Raw genomic sequence first — 13,970 nt, forward strand, 5'->3', positions numbered from 1 at the left:
GAAGTTGCCTTCTAACCCTTTTTATACAACTGCACTTTACCAGAATCAAAAGACATAACACATTGTTAATTAATTTTCATTATACAAGTGTTAAATATCTGCTGTTGGATGACTATTTCAAATTTTAAAAAAATATTTAAGAAAACTCTTCAATTTACTAAAATTCAAGATCCAGTTCAGAGCTAGTCTTTCAATCAGGCTGTTTCCTTTTTTGTTTACTTTCCTGATTTCTATTTTCTTGTTTTACTTTCTGTTACAATTTCACTGCTGCTTTCTAGTTTTCAGCCTCCTTTTCTGACTGCATACCTGAAAACACAGAAGCAACTATCAAGGCAGCAAGAGAGGATGAACACTGTGTGATAACTGGATGCTCTTCATGGATTTAAATGTTGTCCTTACTGCTTTAAGAAATTCACTTAATTTAGTCTTGTAGCCTCTTGCATTATCCCACACCCTCATATTACTTACTCCAGAGGCGAAAGCTCTCTCAGAGGTGTTTGGCTGCTTAGGGCCTTTTCTCCGTGTGGTGTGAGAAATGACTTCTGATGGAAGGACATAAATAAAGATGTCTTTGTAAATAGGTTATTCACATCCAGCCTTTCATCCACCAGCATACACCAGCTGCTCCCAAGGATTCCTCTCCAGGCCTGTGCTCACACCTGGGACTGCCCTGACCTGGCTTTGTTGACCGTCCTGAGGTTGTCATGGGCCCAATTCTCAGGTTTGTCCAAGTGCCTCTGGATGGATTCCATCCTTCTGTTGTGTCAGCTGCACCAACCAGCTTGGTGTCATCTGCAAAAGCTCTGTGTGTCCACTAAATCCCACTGTCTGGTGCCACCAATAAAACAACAAAGAGCAGAGGCCCTAGGACACAGCCCTGAGGAATACCACTTATCCTCAGCCTGCCCTGGATGCAGGGCCATTGGCCACAACTCCCTGTCTGCATTAACTAGCCAATTCCCCATCCATCCAGCAGTCCACCTTAGTGCATGTCTCCCTATTGGGGACAGGAGGATGTCACGTGGACCGTGTCAAAGGCCTTACAGAAGTTTAGGTAGGTGACACCAGTCAGTCTTCCCTTGTCAGCCATTGCAGTCACCATATCACAGAAGGCCACCAGATTGGTCAGCAGTCCTCTGGGTTTTCCTTCATCCCCTGTTTAAAGAAGGGAATGGTGCTTTCATTTTCACAGTCACTAGGGATCTTGCCTGGCTATTGTGACTTTGCAAACCAGTGTCCTGGCTACAATATCATCCCTCAAGGCACTGGAATGCATCTCACCAGGTCCCACAGGCTTGTGCCCATTCAGTTCCATCAGGTGCTCTGGAGCCTGCTCTTCACTGACAACAGGGCTGTGTTTAAGTTTAGGACAAATTTGGGGAAGAAAGACTTCCAAAGGGCCCCGCCCCCCCCCCTTCACTTTTTTTTTTTTACTGAGCTTGGAAAGAATTTTCTTTAGGGGAGAGTGGAAAAAACTTTTTTATTAACAAAAAAAAAATACAAAAACCACTTCCCAACACAGACTTAGATGAATTCTCGCAGAGAAGGGTGGCAGAGCCTTTCCGGCCGACTTCCAACGGTGGTCTCCGAAGTTCAGATTTTCGTCCTCTGGAGTCACTGCAAATCCCTGGAACGGGAAGAAGGGAGAGAGGGGAAGGGGCAGCTGGGAGCAAGCCAAAGCAAGCCTAAGACAAGCCAAAGCGAGCCCAGGACAAGCTAAAGCAGGGGAGCCGCTAAAATAGCTGGGGGGAAGGGGAGAAGCAGCTAAAGCAGCCGGGGGGCAGCTAAAGCGACCAGGGGGGACAGCTGAGCAATGGCAGCAGCCCAAGAGACTGAAGCGTGCAGCCACCAGCCGGAAGAAGCAAAAAAAAAAACCCCACCAGTTTAGATAAAACAGCCTGGGAGAGGGGCCGGCAGCTGCATGGGGGGGGGGGGGGTAAGGAGAGGAGCCAGTCAAAACATCAACCCGTAACAGGCTGATTTCACTTCCCCAGCCCACACCTGCAGTCTCAGGGAATCAAGAGACACAGGAAACCTGATGGCTTCAGCTCCAAGGAAAAGAAATCAGTGAGTACCTCATCCTTCTCCATATCTGCTGTCACCTGTTCTTATTTATTTGGGGTATACTGTCCTTGGCCTTTTTTCCCAACTTATGTCCTTATAGAATCCCTTCTTGCTACTCCTTGTACCCCTTTTCAAGTCTTGTTTCATTTTTGCCTTGGCTTTCCTAATCCCATCCTTACATTTCCAAACAGTATCCCTGTACTCTCCCCATGTTACCAACCTGTGCTCCCACTGGCAGTGTATTCCTCATACTCCTCAGTTTCAGGACCAGATCAATTCTTATCTGTGGTGGTTTCCTGTCCACCTTACTTAGTTCCTTACACATCAGCTTGGAAAGATCTTCTGCTTCAAGAAAAATCTCTTTAAAGAGCTGCCAGGTCTGATCAGGTCCTCTGATCCTAAGGACAGATCCCAACACACATCACCCAATAATTCTTCATACACCTTTGTCCATTCTGCTGAAGTTTAGGGTTGTGACATGGCTCCTCACCAGGCCAGTGCTCTTTGAGGCCAGGAACTCACCCAGGCAGGGTCACTACAGCCCAAAAGAGAGCTAGTGCTGGCTTTGGTGATGGAATGGCTGCAGCACCTTCTCCCTGTGGGTGATGCCCATGGAGCCCAGTGCACGTGCAGAGGTGCTTCTGTGCCACATAGCAGGACTCAGGGTGGAGGGTGTGGGGCTATGGAGTTCTTTCCACACGCAGTGGAAAGAAGTGCAATGCTGCTCTTCACTGGCCCACTTGTCAGCGATTTGGGCCAAATTAGAGTCATAAAATGTCCTGAGTTGGATCCATCAGGATCCTGAAGTCCAGTTCCTGCCCTGTGCAGCACAGATTCATGAATCCCACCATGTCCATGCTTCTTGACTACTTCCCTGGGGAGCTTGTTCTAGTGCTCACCTAATCCCTGAATGAGAAAACTTTTCCTGATATCCAGCCTAACACCCCATGACCCAGCCCCCTGACATTCTGACTTAAAACAGCATTTATAATTGGGAAATACAGACAGCAGAGCCCAGGATACACCTGACTTCTTGACCTGCTGGATCCTCCTGCATTTTTTCTGTCCCCTTCTTCTCTCTTTCTCCTTTCCTGGCCAATATTCCATCTCATTTTCCCTGGCCTCCAATATTTCTGTTTGTCTTTGATTTTCATTTTCCTGGAGGGACCCTGCAAATCCAACCACTCCACAATGTGACTGGGGAGAGAAGGCCAATATCCACTGCAGTCAGTACTTATTTTTAACCAAAGAGAGCTCATTTTAGCTCCTTTCCTCTGAAACGCTCTTCTGCCATTCCACGCCTACCAGGAACTCTGCCACATTCTCAGGGGTGTTTGGAAGAAAAGTTGGAGGTGCCCAAACCAGGTACTTTGGTGCTAACACTCGGCAGGAGACAGCCTGGGGGTGTAAGTGGCCAATTGCCAAAACACCACCTCAGTTCTGCAGAGATGATGATGATTTCCATCATTCGTATCTTGCACAGTCCACCCACTGCAAAACATACTGAATGAAGCTCTGGAGAAATAAGAGCTGAGCAGAAACCCTCTGAAGTTGGCAGCTACGCTTCCTCTGTTTTTCTAGAGAAAATTTTGGGATTTGATTAAACACATTCCTAATACACTTGAGAAAAACCTCCCATTTGGGGTTATATTATATTATATTATATTATATTATATTATATTATATTATATTATATTATATTATATTATATTATATTATATTATATTATATTATATTATATTATATTATATTATATTATATTATATTATATTATATTATATTATATTATATTATATTATATTATATTATATTATATTATATTATATTATATTATATTATATTATATTATATTATATTATATTATTTTATTTTTTGGGTGTTCTTATTATTTAATAATTGTTTAATATTATTTAATTTTGGATATAAATTATTTCAGTGGCTGGAGGAATCCCATAATCTCAGGAGATGGGCTTGGTTCCAGAAGGCACAGCGGAAAAGCACCTCACTGCCTAAGACACCTTATTCTATTATTTGTGGAACTGATCTGCTTTTTGGATTTCACCCCTGTGTCTCCCCCATCTTCTTTAAGGATGTCTGGCAGAGAGGGGAATGCATCCATCCAGGATTTTGCCTGGCAATCCCACCTGTGTGTTGCTGTTCTGCTTCGCTCTTCCAAGTGCTTGTCTACTGTGCAGCAGTATCTTTTTGGAAGCCAAGAACACCTGAAGCAAAATCCGCCCAGTGCCCTTCATCTGTTGTATTCTTGACTTTGACGTTTCTGGAACCCCAAGCCTCAGTCTATGACAGCACTGTAGTTCCTCCTTGTACCTGTTACTGCCACCAGGCTCCCCTTGGCTGGTGGGCAGGAGAGGCCAGCCATCACCTGCCCACATAGTTTTCAGCCATAAACTCCACCAGCACCTTCACCTGCACATATCAAAGCCTTGTTCTCAATCCAAATGCCTGAAAAGTTGTGAAGCAGCCCCCTGTGCAGAAGGCTATGGATGAAGAGCAGGTGCTCCAGCAGCTTCCCTGTCAGCATCTGCTGGAGAGAAGAGGCTCCCCGGGACTTCTGAGCAGCCAGACTCTGGTCTGAAGGGCTGCAGCTGGCTGGTCCAGACACACCTTCTTCATCACCTCCATCATGGCTTTTGAAAGGAGGCCTCATCCAGCAGGCTGGGCTCCGCAGATTTGGCCCCATTCAGATGTCTGGCTTGCTGGAGGTGTCCTGGTTGGTGGCTGCATTGTGGCCACTGTCCTGGACAAGGTCCAGCAGCCACTTGCAAAAGAGGAGATTGGCCACAAGCAACTCCTCAGCCACCCAGACGAAACAGGAACACAGGATCAGCAAGGCAGATGTTGCCCATGGGCAGCTGCCTATTTGAAATGACAGGAGGCAGCAGCTCTGCTACACCACTGATTTACAGGTGCTGTACTATTTCTAACTCTAAGGATTCTATTTTTGCTGTTGGAACCCAGATTACCAAGCTCTGAAAAGGATGAACATCTGAAGGAGGGCAGCATCTTGCAGACACCTCATTTACAATTCACCATTCGCTGCCTCCTGGAAGACAGATCTTTGTTTACTCAGAAACCTTGGCATATTTATATATGCATAACCATAACTCCCCTTAATCCTAAATAAAATAAGCCTGTGACTAGGATGCATTCCCAGGTACCACAGAGTGTCATGCCAATATCCCATGTTGGCAGTACATATCACACGTGCCCCACACCCAGCAGGATGGGACACAGCTGCAGTCAGTTCAGATCTGTAAGCTGTCAAGAGCTGCTGGGCTAGAAAAGATCTTACAAGGAGTGAAGGAAGCTTGTTTTCGATACTCAGTTCCTCCCCTTTGAAATAAAGGCCTGAATTCTGCTGGTTGTCAGGCAGTTTGCCCTCCATTATTCCATTTCTCTGGCTGCAAGGAAACTTGGGGTAAGTGATACATGAAAAAATCTTGACAGTGATTTTTGTTAGCAGTATTCATTCTTAACTAAAGTTTATATCGCTCCTGAGTTATAGAGATGAGTATGTCATCCAGGTGTTTAAAACCAACACAAAACTTTTGTGAAGCTGCCTTGTTTTTATTTATTTATTTATTTATATTTCCACTGGAACAACTCTGTCTAAATAAACTGATATTCTTCTCACCTGCAACTCCTATAGAAAGGGAAGAGTGTGACAGCAACAAAAGATATTCCTTTTTCTTCTCCCCCACCATCTGTGATGGGCAATGTGATTTTCCCTAAAATGGAACAGGAAGGAGGAACTGACTGTGCACTCACACAATTGATGCATTCCAGAGATAAGGGAGCGAGATGCTTGGATTTGGTGCACATCAGCCTGCAAAAGTGCATTAAAATGTTGTTGGAGACTGGGCCAACAGGCCTCACTAAGTTGCAGGCTGCTTCTGAATGGAGCACACACAGAACACACACACACACCCTTACAGGAATGGCTACAGGGTACACTTCCTGAAGTTTGGGGAACACACACTTCTGGACACAATACAGATGAAACCCCATGAAGTGTCTCTATGGGTGCTTTGTTCCTTTGTTATTGTACACTCCACAAGGTCAAGGACTGTAAACCTATGTTTCCAGCTGAACCTGCTGATAATAGGAACCCTTTAGACACAGGCTGTCAAGCAAATCTGAGACTTAGCGGACCAAGCCACACCTGCTCCAGGTGAGCTCTGCAGAGCCAGGGGCAGGGAGAGTTTAGGAGCTTACTGAGAAGCTGCTTTATAGAGGTAAGGAAAGGGTAAATATGTCACAGCTGTGGGAGAGCAAAACAGCTGCCCTGTGCAAGGGGCAGCCACCATGTGTCATCTCAGGAAGGGAATTTAGAACAGCTCTGGATTTGTCCCATTTGAACTTCAAAAGACAAGAAGCCAAGATTTAATTTCTTTTAGCATGAGGGAAATTTTGGGTTCCTTCTTGTTTTGGTTTTGCAGTAGGGATGTATGGGGAAACTGTTTGGGTAAATGCCAAAACCATATTTAGTATTTTTACTGTTTCATTTAGAGCATTTCACTTTTTTAATAGGAGAGTAATACTCTGTACCAAAACTAGGAAACATTTCAAATGTTTATTTCTGCTTCAGTTTCACAGATATCAGCTATTTTAAAAAATGGAAAAGGTAACTAGAGTATCACATCACATAAAATCATAAAATCACAGAATGGTTTGGGTTGGAAAGGACACTTAGAGGCTGTCTAGTTCCAGCACTACTGCTATGGGCAGGGATGTCACCCTGCTCATACAAAGCCCCACCCATGCTGGTCTTGAACATTTCCAGGGATGGGGCAGCCACAGCTTCTCTGGATAACCTGTCTGTCGGGCTCACCCTCTCACAGGGAAGAATTTCTTCCCAATGTCTAATCTAAACCTGCCCCCTGTCAGTTTGAAGCAATTCCCCCCAAGTCCTGTTACTCCATGCCCCTGTCAAAAGGCCCTTTCTCAGCTCTCTCTCCAGCTCTCAGTACCTTTACAGACTTGAAGGGAACTCTTAAAATCTCCCCAGAACCTTCTCTTCTCCAGGCTGAACCACCCCAGCTCTCTCAGCCTGTTTCCATAGCAGAGGTGCTCCAACCTCAGATCATTTTCACAAACCTCTCTGGACTTGCTCCAAGAGATCTCCATCCCACTATAGTGGGCCAGATCCGGATGCAGCACTGCAGGTAGGGTCTCCCCTGAGTGGAGCTGTAGGATCACCTCCCTCAACCTGCTGCCCACACTGCTTTCTCTGCTCCAGGATGCTTTTGGATTTCTTGGTTGTCTGAGTTCAGTGCCAGCTCATCTTGAGCTTCTCATCTGCCAGCACCCCAAGTCCTTCTCCTCAGGGCTGCTCTCCACCCATTCTCTGTCCTGCCTGTATTGGTGTCTGGCATTGCCCTGATCCAGGTGCAGGACCTTGCATATCCATTTAGTTAACATCGAACTTCTGTCCTGCTTACCTCAAGAAAATCGATAATGAAAATTGGTGTGAACACCTGCACCTCCAAACTTATTGTTGGCTTCAGGTATTCTTTCAGTGCTGAGTCTCATGAAAAATATCATGAGCACTGCAAGATGACACAGCCTCCTGGGAAGTGTTGCTGATCCTGATCATCCATGGCTTTTCAAATTCAGATGGCAGCGTGCTGGTCATCTGAGTGCTGAGCCAGCACCATGCCAGGAATTCTCAAGGCCTTATAATGAATATAAGGGAGGCCATCATTTCACTGATCTTCTGTGCTTTCCTGGGCCAAAATGAAGCTACACAAGTATCCACTTTTACCTGGAGCAACCTGTGACAAATACACATGTAAACTTTTTTTTGGGAGGGAGGAGGGAGGGAGAGGGAGGGAAAAGTTCAGCATATACTGTAATAAAAATAGTTTTCCCTTGAGTGTGAATCTTAGATGTCCATTGAAATCAAGGAAGAACATATATGTGCAGAGGTGAAACCTTTCAGTAAAGTACTCACATATATACTTTTAAAAAATCAGAAAAGTTTCAGGTGCAACAGACCTACTTCAGTAGAGGCAAAAATTTCCCCACTTTTTCCACCGCAGTGACTGTCTTGATAAAGAGGGATCACCTTTATTGGTAATCTCTGCTCTATCTGGGTCCTTAGTCACAGCTACAGCAAAAATTAATCTTAATTTGAACAGTTAAACAAATTATAAGTTTTCGTTTGTTTGTTTGTTTGTTTTAATAAGTAACAGGTTTTACTTTCAAGTTGAATTTTTATTATTCATTATTACTACTACTATTGCTATTAGTTATTTCTGGAGTCATCTTTCCTCTATAAACCTTGGATTTCTAACTATTATGGTTTGCAATAATAAACCATACCTCTCTGACATCTCTCAGGAGAACAATTCCACTGTTCAAACATCACAACTACAACAATCAAGAAACTGTCTTCATCTCATGGAGAAAGAGTCACAAATGGGCTAATTAGGACACCACTGATTTTCCAAATTTTTTTGCCTACAGGCAAAACTGTCACTTTAATTTCTAGTCTACTTCAATAATTTATAGATGGCAGAGGCTGAAAACTGTGCTCAATTCTTCATTCAGCTAGAAAATTCACTTAATGAAATCCATGGGTTTGCATGAATAAATGCCACATCAAAAACATGTTTGCAGAATAGAGTTTGAAGAATTGACCTATTATCACACCCGCTTAAACCTCACTGACTCCTCCTGCCTCTCTAAGATCATTTCAGAAACCAGAGATGCAAAATTCGCAACTGATTTCATTCCAATATTAAGCATAAAATTATGAACTGCGCAAAGCTATTGAAAGGGCTTCAGTGGTGAAAGACTGTTTTTAACATTGTTTTCCTACTGAATGAACATTTTCTCTCTCTGTGCTCTGCCATCCTGCAAACTGCCCTCTTCCAAGTAATATAATTCATAATGAACTTCTCTCTCCCCTCAAACAAACAAACCACTCTTGCACAGTGACTGGGTTGATCGCTGTCATTAACATGATAATTATCTAGTCACAGGCTCACTGACCCCTTGCCCATGGCTCCTCATTCCTTCAGTCCCTTCATTGTGGCTTAAATGCCATCTTAGCATCACTGCCTTGGGGTTACCACTCCTCGTCCCTCTCCCTGTGCTTTCCATGTCTTCATGCACTCTCACCAGTATAACTAGGAACCTAGAAAGGGCTGGAAATATAAGGATGCTCAACTATAGGACATTAAATATTTAAATTGTTTTCAAATTAGGTGCATAGTCTAGCACTTCAAAGCTCAAAATAGTCTATGTATTTTTTTAAGGGTAGTGACTTTAACGTGTTGAAGGCTTTGCTCTTTGCTGTCAAAATAGAAAAGAAGAAAAAAAGAGAAAAGAAAAAAGAAAAAAATAAGAAAAAAAGAAAAAAAGAAAAAAAGAAAAAAAGAAAAAAAGAAAAAAGAAAAAAATAAAAGAATAAAAGAAAGGAAAAAGGGAAAAGAGGAAAGGGTAAAACAAAATAAAAAGCCAACAGCCCACCAACCTTCCCTGCTTTGTTCACAGCTGCCTAAGTTAATAATTTTCTGCTCTTTCTCTGATGATCAACAGGAAAATTGAAGGGAACAAAATCTAATGGGCAAACTTCAGATTTTAAATTAATGCAACTTTCCTGGGAAAGCACACTTAAAAAAAAAAAAAAAAAAAAAAGGCAAAACAACCATAAAAGCTTGTAGATACTGTGCCTAAGAAGTACTGAGAAAAACAGCTCACCTATGGCTGGACATGCAATTGCATTTATTCATTATGATTAAGCATAAGTCCATGAATAAACACTTTTATGAATTTTAACCAGTAAATGCAATTTTGCAAAATCCTGAGCACTCTTATGGTAGTATGAATATGTCAATGAAGTTTACAAATAAAACTTCCTATTTCCATCCTTCTCTAAGTATCAAACAGATAATAGCATATCATCCAGCTTTCTTAAACTGAACTGCATCGTTATTAATTTAAAGAGTTAATTTCTAATAATGCACTACTTCAAGAAAAGTCAATAAAAATACTGTCTCAGCAATCACATGAGTTAATGCAGGTGTATCTGAAGGTCTTGCAATACTCTCCCTTTACATGATCCATGTCTTTTACTAGGACACAATGTGGTCAAGTTTAATCACAGGTGCAGGTAGCTGGGTGAGGAGGGAGGGAAGGGCATCAATTCTCCATTCACCAATCCTTTGATACCACCCAAGCCCCCAAGGCACCTGCTCCACCTTCCTGCCATCTAACCCATGGCTTCAAAAGGAGAAGTTGACATATCCATTTAAAAGCAAACAAATAGTAATAAAAAAAAGCCTCGACACATCACAGAGCTAGTCAGTACAAACCAGCATTTTCTAGCAGACAACCAAGGTGTGATTCACCTGATGGAAGGCAGGCATTTGCATCTGATCCTTGGCACTGGCTGGCTGAGAGGCCAGGGAGAGGACAAGAAGGAGGAGGAAATTGACAAGAAAAGCATCTTTGTGCTGTAGGTCTTACAAAATGTGAAACTGGGATAGGTCAGCTCAGCAGCACATTCAAGGTGTCACTTTCCCCTGTCATCTGCAAAAATCATGTTGAGGAGGCACAACCAGAGGAGGTTCTCTCAATTTAGATGTAGCACAAATTTTCCTTTAACTCTTGCCTCTGCCTCACTACTTCTAAACACATTTGTACAAACAACAGTGCTGACACAGGCCTAATTACCCACGACACACATTAAAAGCAAGGCCTGCTGCACACACAAAAGAAACTTACAGATGAAGAGCAGTCATTTCAAACTGAACCTGTAGGGAATGATACTTTGCAAAAAAACAACAGATCACATAAAAAACCCACACTGAAGAACTGCAGCCATGCAGGACGGTGTATTGAAAGATGTACATATGTGGCAGTTTGGAACAAGCTTAGTGGTGGGCTGGGCAGTGCTGATTTAACAGTTGGACTCAATGGACTCAGGGGTGTTTTCAGCCCCAGTGATTCTTGATACTCCATGTTCACAGGGTGTCTCTGCACTCTACAGGCTGAACAGCAGAACCCACTATCCTGGAGTGCAGCAGAGCTCAAGAAGAAACTTCCTTGGAAAAGGTTTTTGGGACAGATCTGATATTGTACGGTGAACACACACAAAAAAACACCTCTACACAGAAAGCACATTTTTTTCAGATGAATGTATAAAAATGTGGTTACAATAAGTTAAAACAAGCAAACAAGAGCCACTAGTTCACGTATCACACCAAACAGCTCTCACTTTAACCAACAGAATCAGGAAGAACAAGCTATACATAACAAATTGTTGCCACATTATTCAATCAACTAACAAGAGGAGTTCAGTTAGAGGAAGGATAATAAATACTTCCATACTCTCAAGAAAGTAATGCACAAATTGACATAAAAGAGTGCACCAAAACATGCTGAAGTTTTGTACTTCCCTTTGTGGCACTAAATAAATACCTAGAGATTACACAAATATCTCAAATGTTGAAGATTTCCATGTCATTTTTACCACAGGCATCAGAAATATAAACTGTTAAGTATATAAAGATAACTTTTACAGCTGACTATCTACCTCAAACTACCTAGTTTTGTGAGCCATATTATACGATATCCCCTCTTAAAAATTAAAATAGTCCGAGCAAAACATCAAATATTGTGAGGCACTCTGCTGTAATTAAGTCTTTTTTGAAATGTAAGTGCAAGAAAAAAACATCCTCAGCACAAGATCAGACACATTTCTGACAATGCAGGGCTTATGTTACTCATTTCTATGTATATCAATGCTGTAACATAACATTAACATTAGAATTTAATGTGGAGATAATCTTCATGGCATAGTACATTTTTATTTCCCAAAAAAATTCTTCATTTTCGCATTCCCCAGAATTTTGCTGTGTGACCATGACCTACTCTGCAGCTTCCGAGTGGCTTTGTTTTCCCATAGCTAATTCACCACCTTTTTTGTACTTGTCAGCAAAATAATCAGAGTCAAAGCTCACAGATAAATCTGGGGGACTCACATAAACATTTCCATTGTGTATTGTGATCTGATGAGTCCTTTGTTTGACTCCTTTTGATTGCCATTTTGGTGTTGGTGTTGGTTCCAGAGGATTTATTCCTTCATACAATCCTTCTCCTGTTTCCAAGGTAATCCTAAATTTATGCCAAGGACAAACAATACATGCTTGACCATCAATATCCTGCAGGAAGGAAAAGAAGAAAAGGTAGCAAGTCATTTCTAGGACAAAAGGTGCATTTTGCAATTTGGTTATACAGCTGTCTGATGTTACATGTATGTGACTGAGTTTTTTCATATGATGTTCAGATAAAGGCATTAGAAAAAATCAATTTGAGTTTCCACATGACTGTATACCTCTGCATTATTTTTATTTTCCTTACATACCTCTATTTCTCCACGACATAAAGGGCCTCCTTCATCTGAAACATGGCAGAACACTGTATTAATTTATGCAGCAGATTTTATGCTTAATTCTAACAACACTGAGATCACACAGGCAAATATCTTACGGTAGCAACGTGAGTCCAGAGCATGAAATTTTCCCTCATGGTAGAAAACAACAATTTCTCTGCCACTGATTTTGGCTGTTATTCTTTGTGACTTCTTTATGTCGTCTTCCTTGCCAATGAATATAAGACCATCTGGCTCTGTTTCATCTCCTCCTATGCTTGAGGTGTGTGATTCCACTTCCTTAAAACACATGTACAAATAAATGAAAAGGTCACTTTCAAAGCAATTTGCATTTGGTTTTCATGCAGGGAGAGGGAGAAAAGTTTTCAGTGAAAGACTATCAACATAGAGAGGTAGAAAGGCACAAGAGCTTGGTAATACCATTCAGTTAGTGTGTTCACTAACAGATCTAACAGGACAAGGAAAAACAGCTGTTGGAAGCCTGATACCTAAAGCCGGGGCAAGATAAACTCTCAATCACTATTCATTTACTCTGCACCTAAATCACCTTCACCCCTCAAAACCTATGTGCAAACAAATATAAGTATGGCAAATGTAAAGTGCTATACACTTCAGGTATGGAGTGTGTAGCATTTGCGTGTAAATCCAATACTCTACATAATATTATAGCTAGAAGCATAAAGTGATTTAAGTTAATAAAAAGTTATACTGCAAAGCAAAGAAAACAGAATTTATTGAGAAGCTGTATCAACCTGACATTTTTAGCAAATATGCCTGCATTTCCTTCCCTTCTCTTACATATTTCAAACATGTAATAGACTCTCCCTCTCACAAGAGTATAAGCAGTTTTATGACAAAAGCAGTGTTCTCATTACATTTATTTACAATTAGCTACTATGTTTCAGTTATTTTCAAATTTCCAACCTCAATTCCTCAGAAAAATAAGGTTTAAATAGGCCTTTATAAACACAGAAAGGAGAACCATAGATGGGGGAGAGGGGGGGATGTCTCTCTGGCTGCAGTGGGGTACAGAGCACAGAGAGCTGCACTGTACCTTTGGTCCACACCAGATTGCAATGGAGATGAGAAAGCAGATGAAGAAATGAAGGCTGAGGATGATGAGATCCAGCATTGCCTGTTTTCATGGGGTCTATCACCACTGCCCTGCCTTGTCTCCATATGTCACAAGGTGCTTCACAGCCCTCTTTAAGTACAAGCAGGAGGCAACCGGGCCAGGCCCAGTCCTATGGCAGTACTTTAGTGGCCCAACACGTCAGAAACCAGCTCTGCCAGGGCTGATAAAAGCCAGGGACACTCTGGGGCTGGGCTGATAAGAGAAGAGCAGAGCTTCCAGTTCCCTCTGCTGCTGTCCTCACCATGAGCCCACGCTACTGCTGCCTGCTCCCAAAATCGTACTCAGAGCCATATGTGGTGCATCCTCAGGATCAGCAGCTGCAGGTTTCCTCACAAATCACTGTGCTGG

The 13,970-nt window shown here is 42.3% G+C and overlaps 1 protein-coding gene across 1 annotated transcript; it reads right to left on the reverse strand.

The window, feature by feature from the left end:
• Window positions 1–11,730: 11,730 nt before the first annotated feature.
• RFESD (Rieske Fe-S domain containing) lies at window positions 11,731–13,709 on the reverse strand. Its single transcript, XM_079331677.1, has 4 exons — window positions 13,542–13,709; window positions 12,586–12,766; window positions 12,461–12,495; window positions 11,731–12,257 (listed from the first exon to the last, which is right to left on the reverse strand). The coding sequence occupies exons 1-4, from the start codon at window positions 13,617–13,619 to the stop codon at window positions 11,964–11,966; spliced, it is 588 nt and encodes a 195-aa protein (XP_079187803.1). The 5' UTR covers window positions 13,620–13,709; the 3' UTR covers window positions 11,731–11,963.
• Between the last annotated feature and the right edge of the window lie 261 nt (window positions 13,710–13,970).

The sequence above is a fragment of the Erithacus rubecula genome (assembly GCF_903797595.1).
Source record: "Erithacus rubecula genome assembly, contig: SUPER_Z_unloc_6, whole genome shotgun sequence".
Classification (NCBI taxonomy): Eukaryota; Metazoa; Chordata; class Aves; order Passeriformes; family Muscicapidae; genus Erithacus; species Erithacus rubecula.

Coding starts and splice junctions, on each gene's coding strand:
- RFESD (XM_079331677.1), bottom strand. CDS start 13,619: ATGCTGGATCTCATCATCCTCAGCCTTCATTTCTTCATCTGCTTTCTC. Junction 12,496..12,585: donor TCTGGACTCACGTTGCTACC/GTAAGATATTTG, acceptor GCCATGTTTCAG/ATGAAGGAGGCCCTTTATGT. Junction 12,258..12,460: donor TATGTCGTGGAGAAATAGAG/GTATGTAAGGAA, acceptor TCCTTCCTGCAG/GATATTGATGGTCAAGCATG.